At 43.2% G+C, this 15895-nt stretch overlaps 1 protein-coding gene across 1 annotated transcript in view; it reads right to left on the minus strand.

The window, feature by feature from the left end:
* NOTCH2 (notch receptor 2) overlaps positions 1-15466 on the minus strand; it is a 179877-nt gene extending 164411 nt beyond the window's left edge. Inside the window, exon 1 of the mRNA XM_072644543.1 lies at positions 15141-15466. Coding sequence (XP_072500644.1) covers positions 15141-15213 — 73 coding nt within the window. The 5' untranslated portion in view covers positions 15214-15466. The remainder of the gene's footprint in view (positions 1-15140) is intronic.
* Positions 15467-15895: the final 429 nt, after the last annotated feature.

Raw genomic sequence — 15895 nt, forward strand, 5'->3', positions numbered from 1 at the left:
ATCAGAGGTCCAATTCTGCTGACTGTTTTTATATAGGGTGCAAGCTAAAGATTGTTTTTTGTATTTACAATAAACTATTACTATAGTTAAAAATGTTTTAAAAACTCGCAGGGTCTACAAAAATAGGGGCTGGCCAATATGGCCCTTGGGCTATATATAGTTTGCTGTCCTCTGACCAGCACTTCTTAAACTGTGGGTCTGAACCCACAGTTTAAGAAGCACTGAAGGGGTCGTGAGTGGAAAAAGTTTAAGAAGCCCTGATATAGACCACAGGGAGTCACTGAGGGATTTTGTGCAAAGGATTGACATGGTCAGACTAAGCTGGGGCATTAGGAATATTACTTTGACAGTTAAGGCAGGAAAGCTAATTAGGAGGCTATAACAATAAATAACCAAAAATACATCACTTCATTTTCTTCCTTACAAACAACTCTGTACAGTAAGTAGGTAGGTAGCTAACACAAGAAGCACCCTTATGTTATAGATGAGGTAGCTGTGGCTCAGAAAGGTAATGTCACTCAAATCCTCATGGCCAGAGCTTAGAGTTGAAGCCAGGTTTCTCCTGACTCCATGCCCAGAGTTTTCTCCAGTATACCAAACCTGTGTGATAGCAGTAGGAAGGGGACAGATGGAGGAGAAGAAGAAAAACCCTGGGATCAGATGGGCTTAGTGGTGATCTGGATACAGAGTGTGAAGGAGAAAGAATAGCAAAAATGACTAAGATTTTAAGCCCTAGTGATGCCACCAAGAGAAACAGGAAAGTTGGGAGGAAGGTGGGTTTTGAAGGGGAAGATGGGTTCATTTTCAGAGGTGGTGATGAGTACCATCTACAGAATCAACTCTGAAGCCAAGAAGACCTGAACTGAAGTCGTTTCCTCTGACACATACAGACATGGGTAGCTCTCTAAAAGTAGAAGCTGGCAATGTGTGTTAGTAGAGAAAGTTTCCTCACCTGGCAGTATCTTATACCAAAGGAACCATCATAAGTCTATTCCTTAGCTCTGAGTTTGTGGTGCATGGGAACACCAAGGCAGAGATCTCCAGCTAGAAGATGGAAATAAGGATGAGGATCTGGAGTTCAGATAAGAGATGGGAATGGAATACATTGAGCTGTAAGTTATTTTCACAGAACATGAAAATGAAAGGCATGAAATTGGATGAGATGGTCAAAAGAGGTGAAAAGAGTGATGGAGAAAAGAACCCAGGAAAAAGGAGGAGGAACCTATATATTGGGAGAGGAGCTTAACCCAACAAGAGAGCCAAGAAGAAACTGAGAGCAGATACACACATACTAGCCAGCTTACAACATGCAGCTGGACAGATGGTATATTAAGTTAGCCCCTACATCTTGAAAACAGAACCCAGAAGGGAAAAGAAACTTGGGCTGCACTCTATGTAGAGAACTGTCCAGCACTTTCAATAATATTAAACTACCACAAAAGCTCATCTTTTTGACGCACACATTCTTCTGGTGATCCTATGTATGGCTGTAGATCATGTGAATTCCACGATTTCAGAAGAATCAAAATTGGAAGCAACCTAAAGGTGCATGATGGGTAAAAGCTGGTTGTACCAATGACAGCCTGTGCTTAAGAAGTAGGGTAAAAGCTATCTTCAGGGACCTGTCCAGCTGGAAAGTAGTGAGAGGGAAGAATAACAGAAGACAGACTGAGTGCTGATCTGGTGTCCAGTAAACATTAAAAGAACAAGGGACAGAGGCTGGAGGCACCAGACAGAACAAAAATCTATGGATGAATTATGGAAGGACATGGAAGAAGGAATCACACAAATAAAGCAGGAGAGCTCTAGAAGTTATATGTTAAGTTTATCATATACTTTTTAAAATTAATTTATTTGTTTTCTACAATCATTTCCATATATCTTAGATTCTTCCCTCTTACTCCTCCACTTTCTCCCCTACTTCCCCTCTCCCTTCCTGAGATGGTGTGCAATTTAATATAGGTTCTACACATACATTCTTATTAAATACATTTTCACTTTAGTCATGTTGCATGGAAGAATTAAAACGAATAGGAGAAACCACGAAAACAAAACAAAACATAACACAAGAGAAAATGGTCTGCTTCATTCTGCGATCCAATTCCATAGTTCTTTCTCTCTGTGTGGAAGAGACTTTGCCTCACAAGTCTATTGGGAATTTTTTAGGTCCTTGCATTGCTGTGAAAGGCTAAGTCTACAAGAAAAATTCCTCGCACACTGCAGTTGTTGGTGTGTACAAAGTTCTCCTGGTTCTGCTCCTTTCACTCACCATCAGTTCATATAGGTCCTTCCAGGCCTCTCTGAAGTCTTCTTCTTCATCATTTCTTATAGCACAATAGCATATACTTTTTTTAAAAAGAAAGTTCTAACTAACAGAGGTTTGTAGTTTCTTGTACAACCTTCTCCTGTATGTATATGTATGTGTATATGTATGTACATGTGCATGTGTATATATATGTATTGAATATGTGTATTTATATGTGTGTATTATGTGTATATATGTGCAAGTATATGTGTATAGGTGTATATAGGTATATATGTGTATGTATATGTATAAATGTATATATTTGTACATGCATATATTTATGTGTATATGTATATATTTGTATATACATATACATAAACATACAAACATATATAGTTATACCTATACATATGTACATACACATGTATATATGTGTACATGTAGATATGGATATATCTGTGTGTGTATATTATATATATATAAAGATAGATATAGATAGATAGATATACACACATATGGAAATGTTTGTTTGATTTGGTATTTAAGTTCAGAATAAAAAAAAGGAAAAGAGAAAAGAAGACATGGCCTAGAATGAGAAGGAAAGGATGGATTGTGTAGGAGGCCACACCCACTGAGAGATTCCAGATCCATTTGAGCACTAACGCCAATGACAATCCTTGCAGAGGGCTACATGCAGCACCCCACCCAGAGTTTCAGAGTGGATTAGAAAGGAGGCAGTTAATGACAATCTCCCACCCCAGGGTGAATAAGACACTTAAAGAAGAAGGAATGAAAAAGCATTTAGCAAATACATACAAAGTGCCAGATAGAGTAGAGTACTAAGTGTGGGGGTCACAGATGCAAAAGAGACAAACCCGACAGCCTTCCAATGAAGAAGATGCACTTACAAGGGAGTGGTGGCCACCGGGATGGTGAGCTGTGTCACTGGGAAATTAGATGAGCCCTTTCCAAGAGCAAGGGTGTACCTGAGGATAGTGTGGCAATGGACAAGGGCAGGTTAGATGGAGAGAGCCCCAGGCGCGGAGCTACTAGTCATGCTGGATGGGAGCAGGAGCAGAAGGGCAAGAAGGTATCACAGCAACATTATCTATGGTAGCAAAGAAATGGAAACAAAGGGGATGTCCACTGATTGGGAAAAAACCACCCAAACTGAGATGTATGAAGATAATGGAATACTACTGTACAGTTAAGAAATGATTAAGAACTCAGAGAAACACATGGGGCCTAATTTTAAGGCCAACTGAAACAAATAGAACCAAAGAGACAATACAAATGACTGCAGATAGGTAAGTGAATTTAACAGAAGGGACCTGAACTGGAGGCATTTTGGTACAGTAGAAAAATATGGCGGCTCTGGAGCCCAAAGGTCCTGGATTCACATCCCAGTTTGGCAACCTATTTTATGTGACCCTAGGCAAGTAATCTAAATCTGTCTGGGCTTCAACCTCCTTGTCTGTAAAATGAGGAACCTGGACTTCCACTGCAGTTTCCAGTTGGGTAGGTGGTAGGGTTTAGAAGGAAAACTCCAAAAGGCTGGAGAGGAAGTAGTGAAACAGAACTATATGCAGCCCTCTTTCTAAAAGTTTAGCAGTAAAAGGCACAGGGGATGCAGAATATAATTTGAGGGGATGATCTGCTCAAGGAAATGGGTGTCCCCCTCCACTCCCAGAGTGAAGAGTCCTAAGCATGTTTGTAGGCAGAGGGAAGGAGGAAATAGGAAGACACTGAAGATGGGCAGAATAACCCAAAAGAGCAAAGGAAGTCTTGTGGATAAAACAGGAGGTGATGGAAAATCAACTAAAGATAATTCAATTCAATAAACATTTATTAAGCACCTACTATGTTCCAGGCACTTGCTGGCTAGCCTTAGAAAAGGAGATGACCACCTCATTTTCTGAAACCAGAGAGAATGAGAGAGGACAAGTATCCTACAAACCATGTGCTCAATCCTGTATGAACTGCTACAGAATGCACAAACATATAAGACCTAATCTTAGGTCACAGACTTGTGGAAATAAGATATATACAAGTCACAATGTAAGCCAGTTTTACAGAACATATAGAGGTGATATAACTAACATTATTAGTTTAACTTATTTGACATTTTAAACATCCTTGGATACTGCACCTATTTTATAAATAAGAAAAATGCAGCAAAAATGCTGATTATGTTCAGAATAATTGGTGGTTGTACCAGAAAAGGCATGGTATGAGGTCCACAAAAGTAGGGACTGTGCCTCCATAAATTAAGAAATTCAATATCATACTAAGAAGTAAGAAGAAAATAATAAAAAAAATAAGAATAAAGTTCAATAAATCTTAACTGAGCTTTTTTTTTTAAAAAAAAAGTAACCTAGGTTATTTAAAAAAATTTTATTATAAATAACCAACAAAAGTAAATTACTGAATAAATACATAAAATAAGGAATAAAATCTTACATTCAGGTCTTGGCATTTAACAAATAGACCCCAACACATTAGACACAACAAAAAAAAGTCTGTAATCTGAAAGTTCACCTACTGGTCAAGCCTCTTGATGTTTATTCTGCGTGGAACAGTTATCTTCCTTCTCGTGATACTAGAAAACCTTTAGCATGAAAATGGTTTTCCAACCAAATTTTATTCCCACATCTTTAATTTTCCTTTTGCTTGGGATATATCCACAGACACAAAGGTTATTGGAATTAAAATCAGTCTCTCTCCAGAATCCTGGCTACAATAACTACAAGGTCACAGTCTGTCCTTCTCAGAGGCCTTTCTCTTTCAGGTGCTTAGAAATGTTATTTTTCTCCCCTTTCAGGCTCACTTTAAATATGGTAATATAGTTGGCATGCTCCCAGCCCCAAGAATTCCAGCAGTCCTTGAGAGGGCATTCATTCTGCCTGAAATTTCTCAGAACCAGATACTTAAATCCCACAGTGCCTGAACACACGGTCATTCCACTGGTCCCTTGGGTCCAGAAGCAATGCCACAATTTTCTAAAACACGCATCTTTGAAACCACTCTTTGGCATTGCAACATCACTCAACAACATTTATCAAGGGATCGCTATGTACAGGGAATGGGAGGAGGGGGCCAGAGAAGGGAGGTCACTGAAAAGGAAGAAGAAACGTCTTTAATAAGGCACTCAAAGGGCAAGTTGATTTGGCCAGTTGTCTTAAAGGACTTCTTGGTTTGGTGGAGGACAAGTCAGTCTACCGGCCAGGAGGACAGGACAGGTGTGTTGGATGGCTGATGGAACTGACCAGCAGCTGAGGTCAAAATAAAAGAGTCAACATTGAGCCTTAGTTTCTGCCCTTGGGCAGGTTACCATGTAGCTTCAAATGTAATATTTTCACAAAAAATTGTATGCATGAGCAACTGTGATTGTACTCACATTACCAAATCTTGAATAGCCACAGAAGGGGCAGAGGATGAGGGAGGATGAGAGTGCAAATGTAGAGGGAAAGGATTGTGGCAAAGATCAAACCATTCTTTATCTGGGGACTATTCTACACAACGATTTGTCATTATTTCTTTTCCCAACATGCATGTTTTCCGTCCTAGTTGTGATTCATCAAGATATTATTAAAATTGCTTTGTATTCCCAGGGCATAAATGATAAAATAGAGGAAGGACACACAACCCAGGAACATGCTCATTATCATGTGTTCAATCTAGGATTAAAATTCAGAGGAAAAATAATTGTATAGTTATTCTAAAAATATTCTGTAATTCTAAAAATACCACAAGGAACTTGTTCTGGGGCTAAAATGCCTCATGAAGTTATTCTCTATTTTTCTAAATGCTCAGACCCGTAATTTCATCAGAGTGGAGTACTCTTGGTGTGAAAACTCCCCCCATTCTGCAAATCTGTAACTTCTATTATTTATAAAGCATAGAAAGTCACCTGGGACACTGACAGGTTAAGAGATTTGTCCATGGCTCCACGGATATCATGTGTTAAGGGGGTCAGACTTGAACCCAGGTCTTTCTGATTTCAAGACTGGCCCTCTGTCCATTCAATCCTTAAACCAAAAAAATAGCAGATAGGTGGCACGGTGCATACAGTCCTGGGCCCAGAGTCAGGAAGACTCTTCTGAATCCAAAACTGGCTTAAGATCTTTACTAGCTGTGTGACCCTGGGGAAGTCACTTAACCCTGTTAGCCTCAGTTTTTTCATCTGTAAAATGAAGTGGAGAAGGAAATAGTGAACCACTCCAGTATCTTTGCCAAGAAAACTCCAAATGGGGTCCTAAAAAGTCAAACATACCTGAAATGACTGAAAAAGTATACCAGGTACCATGCTAGATGTAGGGGGCACAAAAACAAAATTGGAACTGTGCTATAAGGGGTGACATGTACATACGAGTATGCACACACACACACACACACACACACACACACACACACTATAAATGTACAAGGCAGTACTGGGGGGACACACAAACAGCTGGACCAGTCAGGAAAGGCCTCGTATTGGAGGCAGTCTTGGAGCTGGGTTTTAATAAGGATTCGAAGGGCATGCAGAGCTGAAGGCATGCATTCTAGGTATAAGGACCAACCTATACAAAAACACAAAGATGTCACCTGGATGCTTTGTTTGAGGAGCAATAAGAAAGTCAATGTCACTTGAACACAGCATACAAGAGGGAGGGTAATATAGAGAATAAGCTTTTTCAAAATTCGTCTCCCACAGGTGCTATCCTATATGTTAACATCACACATGATGCTTCTGGTTACAAAACAAACTGGTGTGATTGAAAAGACTTTCTCTAACCACCCTCCAATGTTAACTATACAACACTACACTAGCGGTGATGATCTTCCTTTCTCTTTTAAAGTAAAATTCATATAATAAAATGCATCCAGCTACATCTATTACAGACAGAAAATATAAGTAAAGGCTTAAATGGAATGTATTCCTTTAAAATCCAATGATCTAATAATACAGTGATGAATGCCAGGAAGACAAGGCACCTCTCTGGGCAGATGGGAGCGGCCAGATACTAAATCATCATGAATGTTTCTATGGAGAATTCTGATACATAATTTGTTACTCACAGGAGTAACAGTTCACTTACTGCCCTGAGCATTCCTTTATTTTGTGTCTATTGCCAGTAATAGGTTCATCAGGGTTTATTTGAGAGTGGGCTGTCTTTAATTATCACCGCATGAAGTACAAAGACAAGAACTCTCCAATGTAGCAGCTTCCCCCCACTGAGTCCACCAGGCAAGATGGGCTGCTTCCTCTCTGCGTGGTCTTTTCATGACTTCCAGCATTTCTCTTGCAAAAGAGAGATGAGCCAGAAAAGATCACAAGAAGCAAGTGAAAAGAAGACACACAGCTGCCACCACATGAGACAGCAGGCTAAACAAGGTGTAAAAACAGCTTCAAGCACTGGAAAGAGTAATTTTGTTTTTAGAAGACTGTCTGCCTTTACCTAGACAACCCTTGGAACATAACAAAAATCCCCTTCTAGGTGTCATCTTTCCCCAGCAAAACACCCATACGTATGCATGCCCACTTCATATAAATAAATACACTAAAAGAAGGTGGGCAAGGTCCTCTTAGCCAACGGAACAGGTTCTGCAACTCCAATAGGCCCAGCCTGTGTTTGTGCTGCAATGGGGCAGTCCTGGCATGATGTGTGCATAATGTATGCATGGATCGGAGACTTTGGGCTGTGCTGCCAACATCCTGCATGAGAACTAACTTGGAGACCAGTAACCGCCCTAGGCAGGCCTCCAAAGAAGGGCACAGTGTGACAGCCCAGGGAAACGCTGGCCCCTTGTTACCTAGCCAGGGGATGAAGGGCAGTTTTCATAGAAGGAACAAAGGAATCAGCCTGATGTTTTAGCAGGAGCAAAGGGAACCAAAAATGCCCCATCCTCCCACCTCCAAGCCCCCATCAAAAAAAAAAAAAAAAGGTTTACTCAATCCCATCCATTTAGAGTCTGAACTTTTGGGGAGCTGGTAAAACGAGGTTTTTGCCAGGACAAGCACAAAAGGGTGAGGGAAGATGCTGGCAGTTATGATTAACTGATGGGGTGGAATCCCCATGCCAACTGGGGCAGAAACTCAGGCTAAGTCCATGATGCTCCCTCAATCCTTTCTAAACCACAAAAAGGATAAAAGGATCCTTCAGCCACTGACATAGGGAAATGAATTTTCTAAGGGAGAACTTCTTAGTTAAGTCAAACCAAATATCTTACATCCATACCCCCATCAGACTAAAGAGTCTTCATCTTTTAAAATCACTGGGTATATTTAGACCCTTGACCTCCAGAAAATATCTTTACAAAGAGATCTGAATTCCAGCAAGGAGAAAAAAGAAAGCTCAAAGCATTCACAACTCAAGAGGACTAGTGTGGTGGCTGTCACTGTGCCTGGGACCTGGGATCCTAACAGTCTGGTGACATACCTTCCCGCAGGGTCACAGCACTGGGCCATGCTCCCTAGAAGGCCTGTGTTTCTGAGTCAGCCAAGCAGCAGGAAACAGCTTTCCAAATGTATGGCTAAATCTCAGATGACTATTGTAGACTTAGCTGTGTGCTCATGAGTCCTGCCTCCTCCAGGATGACCTAATAAGCTCCTTGAGGGTAGGGACAATGTCTTCCTTGCCTAGTCCCGTAAAGCGATGAGTGAAACACATCGACTAAGGATGACAACATGAAACTCAAGCTTCTCTCCTACCCTAGCGGGTCATAAAAACCTTACTGTCCTGGTAGTTAAGCTTTTTAAATCTCAAAGGCAACAGAAGGAAAGAAATCTCATCAAAGGAAAGATGCTATAAAAACCCGACTCATGCTTCTGTAAATAAATCACTGTGGTCATTCCTTTGTTCTCCTCCTTACCATCCAGTGCTTCCGTAATGACTTCTGTGTAGCACAGTGTGGCCCAGTGAAGAGGACATGGAATGAGGAGTCAGGAACCTGGTTTTGATCCCAGTTCTGCCATGAACTAGCTTCATAAACTAGGACAAGTCACTTAGTTTCCTCTCAAGCCCTCAGTCTGCCTATCAGCAAAATGAAAGGATGAGACCAACTGATCTCTGAGGTCTCTTCTAGCTCTGCTATTCCATCCTCTAGTCTATCTACTTCTTCCCTAACTTTTACTTCCTTGGGTAGGAAAAAGGAAAGGTAAGGAAGAGACTACATTGCAAACTCCCTATGCCCAATGGGGCATATTGATCAAATGACTCATTAAATCTAGAACCTGGGAACATACTCCCAAGAACACTTCTTCTTCTCCCTCCAAGGCACAAACGTCAAGAGACTTTGCCAAGGAAAGCCCTCAGCCCCTTTCCAAAGATCCAAATGATCATAGTGCTCAGTTCAAAAGCAGCCCCCACCCCTCTCCACCAGGGTACTTTCCTTCTTTAGGGATCTGTCCCTTCTTCTCCTTCACCTTGGAGTGAGGGAGGGAAGGGGAGATGGATGCTACAAGACAGGGAAGTGGTCATAGGTTTTAACAACACATGACATCTTCAAAGGCAAGTGTGGTTCATTGGGGCCAAGAGTAGAATATAACATTCGACATCAAAAGGACTTCAGGGCTTCATGGGTCCTGATGCTACCACAGTCTGAATAAATTCAGCAAACATTTATTAAGAGTCTGCCATTTCCAAGGCATTGGGGATAGAAATCCCAGTAACCAAAACAAAATCATCCCCTGTCCACAAAAGCTCATGTTCTATCACCAGAAACATGTACATGTGTGTATAAATATGAAATAGATACATAGTAAAGGATTGTACTAGGTCAGCACAATTTTCCTGTGAGGAGATGATGGGAATTCCTTAAGCACTGTGCATGGAGTATGTATTAGTCTGAATTTGACAATAATAGGACACAAGACTGAATGTTTGGATTTCCTTAAAAAAAAAATTCTATATTGTGTGATACCAGACCTGCTGTCTCCATCTTTTTTCTGAGACAGTAAATAGGCATGTTTCATAGAAAAAAGTGCTATCAACCTGAAAAAGTGAACCTTTAAGCAGCAACCAAAAGATACAACCCTCCAAGGGTACGAGCTTTCCCAAATATGACAATATGAGAGTGGGGGAAGAGGAGGGAGAAGAATCCAGGACCCAAGCCTGGGAGGGACCTCAAGAGGTCATCTGGTTCAGGCCCCCTCAAACTTCAATGCCCAAGCTAGCCCCCTGGATCTCTGGGTTTTAAAGTCTTGCACCCCCAGCACCCCACAGAGGGATCAGAAGCAAGAGGTGAGGAGAACAGATTCTCTGAAAGAAAGATGCCAAGACAAAGGGAAAAACAAAAACCTGAGCTGCTCTTTATTCAAGAGAAGGGTGGGGTATGAGTCCTCCCAGAGGTGGGGTCAGCTTTCAGCTGTTCTCATCGTTCTACAGGTGAAAGCAGCTTCCAGGCAAACCTGAGTCAACATCAGCCTCACCTGCAGGACATCCCACGGGAGGGGAGGGGTGGAAGCCAAAGGTGCCAAGAGGCCACTGTGCCCACAGGAGGCTAATGATGTTCACTTAAATAAATATAGCTCTTCTACTGGGCAAATACCTTCTGAGCACCTACTCTCTGCCTCCCATTGTACCAGGTGCCATGTGTGGCCCAAGACCTGCTATCATCTTGCTGGGGAAATGGTTTAAGACAATCGAAACAACTAAAGCAAGAAATTCTACATACTCTGCCATTTGATTGTAAGCTCCCTGAGGGTAAGGACAGTCTTTTGCCTCTTTTTGTATCTCTAGTGCTTAGCAAAGCACCTGGCACCTAGCAGGCAGTCAAAACTAATATAGACTGCCTGTCTCTCCTTTTTCGTCCCCTTTCCATTTGGTTTCACAAGAAAAATCTCTCCATGGAAAAGATGTAAATTCGATTTTCATAAAGTGTTTCTCAGCCTGGTGTACTTTTTCAATAGCTTAAAATAGCTCAAGGTGAAAATTCTCTCTTTCTCCCCCACCCCCAAATAAAATTCCTTCAAAAATTAATTGTAATTCATTTTATTTATAAAGGATAGAAACACAAACCTTTTCCCAAAAAACAATTCTCTAATGGAATTAATTTTAGTTATTTTCATACTAAAAATAGAGTGAAATTAAACTAAATCTGTTGAAACTTTAAAAAATTTTCACCTTGAATTCATTTTCCATACTCACCATTCAGGTCTGTTACCCTGTCATTCTATCATGACCTGAAGCTGTAACTTTGAATTACTGACAGCTTATATACCACTGGAGCAGAATCACAGAGAATCTCAAGTGATGGAAAGGGACTTAGAGGCCCAGATCTAGTCCAATTCGTATCTCAAATGAGAATCTCTTTTATAACATCTAACAGCTCAAGGTCACCCAGCCTCAGCTCAATTACCTCCAAAGGATGAGCAGTTCCTGAAGCAGTCTCTTCTATTTTTGGACAGCTCTAACTTATTAGGAAGTTTATCCTTGTAATAATCTATTTCTAGGCCTCTTCCATGCAGTGCTCCCAGTTCTACCCTCTGAGGCCAAGCAGAAAAATTGTAATCACTGTTCTATAAGACAGCCTCTCAAAGACTTGCAGACAACTAGCAAGGGTTTCCCCTCCCTCCCTGCAAAGTGTTCTCTTCTTCCAACTAAACATCCCCAGTGTCTTCCAATTCTCCTGTGGCATGGTTTAAGCTCTCTTACTGTTGTGGTCACACTATTTGGGACTCACTGAAGTTTGTCAATGTCTTTCCTCAAGTGTGGGTGCTTGTACTAGGCTAGAAAGGTCTCCAAGGATGGACACTGCCAAAGATGGTCACATGAAGACTTTTCTGGAGAAGTTCGGAGATGCTCCTCACCACAAGACTGGCCACTATCAACTACGATTTACAGTATGGCCACAGCAACTTGTGAAAAACATCTACTAAGGATATGAAGGTGCTCATTCTGCTTCAGTAAGAAGAGTGTCTATATTTATGAAGTTATGGGGTTCTTTGAAATAGTGAAGTGCCTTTCATATAGCACTCTGAAGTGTGAGAGACTAGATATCTATCCTTAAGATATTCTGAAGAGGGAAGGAGACATGTCTAGGGAATGGGATCAAGTCCCAAGAGACCATGTACAAAACAACGAAAATTATATAGTTTCAAAGAACATCATATTCACAGAGTATCAGAAGCAGCTCTAAAGTTTCTAGATACATCCAGGTATCTCCCAAAGGAAGGTCACAATCCATGTGACAAAGTACCCCTTTCAGCAGTTGGAGAGCACAGAGACAAAGCAGGGAGAGGACAAAGGTCACCTCCTGAATCGAGCACTCAGTCAGTCAACAAACATTTATTAAATGCTTCCATTCACTGTGCTAAGCACTAGGGATACAAAGAAAGGCAAAAGACAGACCCTGCACTCAAAGAGATCAGTCTAATGAAGGAGACAATATACAGGCAATATACAGAATAAATTGGAAACAATCAACCTAGGGAGGGCAGTACAGTGGGTTAAAATTAATGCCACTTCTTGAGAAAAGTCAGTCAAGAATGTCTCCCTGTACCCTACCTTCCTACCTCGAATGTCATAAAAAAGAGAAAGGAGAGCAGTGCAAAGGAAAAAAAAAGAGGCAAAAAATTATGCTCTTTTGTTTTATTGTGCCTTTTGTCATAGTATTCAAATAAATTGACAAGAGTATGACATTTTCAAAAGATATTTGTAAGACAAAAGTCAAGGAGGGGATTCTATAGAAATTCACCAGATCAAGGTGAATTATCAAATTGGTAGCAAGATCTGAAAAGTACCTACCAACTGCAGGGAAAGGAGATCCTGGGATATAGGTGTGGTCACAGACGGCTGTTCGCAGAACCAGAAGAATAGGGCTGACAGATCTCGGCTGGAGAACTCAATGATGTGTAAATTACATCCTGGCCACAAGCCCAATACAAGAGATTCAAAGGGTCAGAAGGCGTGTTCTAATTGGTACCTTGGGAGAACCCAAGTGATAAAAGATGGAGATTTTCAGAAAAGAGTTCACAGTTATTAATTTGGTGTAATTCAGGATAGTCACTAAAAAGTAGGGTTTACCCTCCCTTGGGCAGTCAAGTATACAGCATAGAAAACTGAGGATTCTATTTACTAGTTTAACGCTCAGATTCTCCACTTGTAAGACAGGGATGCCAATACCTGCCACCTGCACAGCTAGGGAGACACAAATCAGTGTTGGAGGATCCTTAAACGAGAAACGTCCCCTCTTCACAGAAAGGAATTCTATTTTCTTCTTATTTTGCACAATTTTGTACTGTGTCTTTTAATCTCATCTATTAGTTCTGCCCCAATGAGTCTGGAAAGTTTTATTTATTTCCCATCTTTTTTTTTTTAAACAACAAGGAAACTGAGGGTCAGAGAGATTAGTTAACTTGCCAAAACAAACTAAGAGAATGAGTGAGGATTACAACTCCCTAGACTCAAGCGTCCATCTGATCTTACTAATTTTGCCACCTCCACCCACCCCAATCACACATTACATCATTTCTTTCATTTTAAGGAGAAGAAAGGGGCTTAGACAACTTGAAATGTTTCTCCATGCTTTTCACTGACGCTACTACATCAGAAAGTATAATCACGGTTCTTTCTACACATATCTTTGGTTCACCTCTGATATCCTTGGGCAGGTGCATTTGCACCAGAAAATGCCTACGTCTACGTTTTCAGGTGGAAGGATACCTCTACTCTCTTAAAAAAAAAAACAAAAAAACAAAAAAAAAACCTAGTGTGCATTTTTTAACATCTCCTGGTATTCAAAATTGAGAATAGACAAAAATCACCTCAAAGCTGAATACCTTTACTTTAAAAGTAAGAACAGTTCTCGTTTGTGGTTTTAGTAAAATTCTTCCTGGAAAAGACAGTTTCATTATTTAGATTCCTTCCCCCCCCCCCCCCCACTTTTTTTTTCTTTAGCAAAATGACCTTCAAATGCGTTCAGAGACAGGTTTTTATAACTCTTAGAAGACATCCTAATTAAGGCACTTTGAGAATAAGTGTTACCCCTCCCACTCAACCCACTCTCTACAGGGGGCGGGTGAGATCACTGAAGAGAAGCCCAATACTGCCTCCAAGTTGAAGTAGACGGTCAATGTCACATAGCAGTTCTTACAAGTTGCACCCCCGCCCGCGCCCGCCCCCGCCCCCGCCGGGTTCCCAAAGATAAATGCGGGGATCTGTGTCTTTGAGGGAATGACAGCCATCGAAATTTTAATTGCTTTAGTAGGCAGCCACATGAGTTTTTTCCCTCTTCTGCCACAATGCAGGCAATGCCCACGAGACTCCCGAGATACCCAGGCAGAAGGGAGACTGTCAGAAATCCAAGGCGGGCTGCCCAGCACACAGTCAGGGCTTAATAAACTTCTGTCCGACTGGGCTGGGCTCGGTGGACCCTGCCCCTTCACCCAGAGCCCAGGCTGGGGCTCTGATCTAACATTCCCGGACAGGGAAGGTAAGATCGGCTCGGTCCGAGGGCGACCTCCCCCCACGAGGGCGTCTGGCATTCCAGGAGCCAGAAGCGCTAGGGGCGTGCGGCTCGCAGCCTGCTGAACTGTAACCCTTTGTTAGGCTAGGCAGGGCCCGAGGTCAGCTCGGCTCTCGCCCAGTCCTCGGCGGCCGAGCCTCCAGCGGCCCCCTCCCACCCCTGCTCGGGCCGGGGAAGAGGAGGGGGCGTGCGGCTCCCCTCCCCCGCCCATCTCTGAGGAGAAGGAACTGAAGACGTCCGGAGCTTTCCTTAATCAAAGTGCTTCACTCCCAGGGAAAGCTGCAGAGAGTCCGGCAAGCCCAGAGCCCCCCACCTTTCCCCGTGCCCCGGCGCGGAAGGCGGAGAGTAACTGCGGGTGGCCCGGGAAGGGAAAGGAAAAGGGTGGACCCCGGAGTGACCGGGGGGCGGAGAGAGCCCACTTCGGCCACCTGGAGATACTCACCTAGGGTGGGCGCGCCCTGGCACAGCCAGAGAACTAGCAGCAGGCAGAGCGGGGCAGGACTCAGGGCGGGCATCTTCTCGGTCAACTCCTCCTCCTCCACCCAAGCGGATCCACATGGGGCGGGGGGGTCCCTGCTGGGGAGCCCCCCCACTGTCTAGCTTCAGCCGCGGCGCTAGGACCTTAGTGCGGGGGCCCCAGATCGCCCCGCGCCCCGGGATTCGCGCAGCACCAGCTCCAGCTCCAGACACCGCCGCCTCCCGGAGTTTGGCAGAAAGTTTCTGCTTCTCTCAGCCTCGTGTGTCCTTCCGCCTCGGCCCTCCTCCCCCTGGGGAAAGCCCCGCCCTCCTACTCCCCGGCTCTCCTCCCCGGCTCTCCTCCTCCTCTTCCTCCTTCTCCTCCTCGCCTCCCCAGCAGCAGCAGCCGCCGCCTTCCGTACCCCGGGGTTTCCCGCACGAAAAAGTTCCGGCACGATTTCCCCGCGGAGGGATCTACTACGATTCCCTCCCGCTCCCCCCCCCCACCCCCCATTCCTTCTAGTCGCGGGTCGGGGCCGGAGACTCTGGTTTAACCCTGTCGATGCTGGAGATCTCGCCAGCGTGGGCAGGAGCGCGTGCTGATGGAGAAGAGGTCGGGGAGCCCGAGCCTAGAGCATTGGGCTCTACAGGGAGGTCCGGTGTGATGGGAAGAAATTTGGGTTAGAATCAGAAGACCTAGGCCCTCTCACTGGGTGACCTTGGGAAGGTCCTAGCACCTTC

Source organism: Notamacropus eugenii, chromosome 2, assembly GCF_028372415.1.
Source record: "Notamacropus eugenii isolate mMacEug1 chromosome 2, mMacEug1.pri_v2, whole genome shotgun sequence".
Classification (NCBI taxonomy): Eukaryota; Metazoa; Chordata; class Mammalia; order Diprotodontia; family Macropodidae; genus Notamacropus; species Notamacropus eugenii.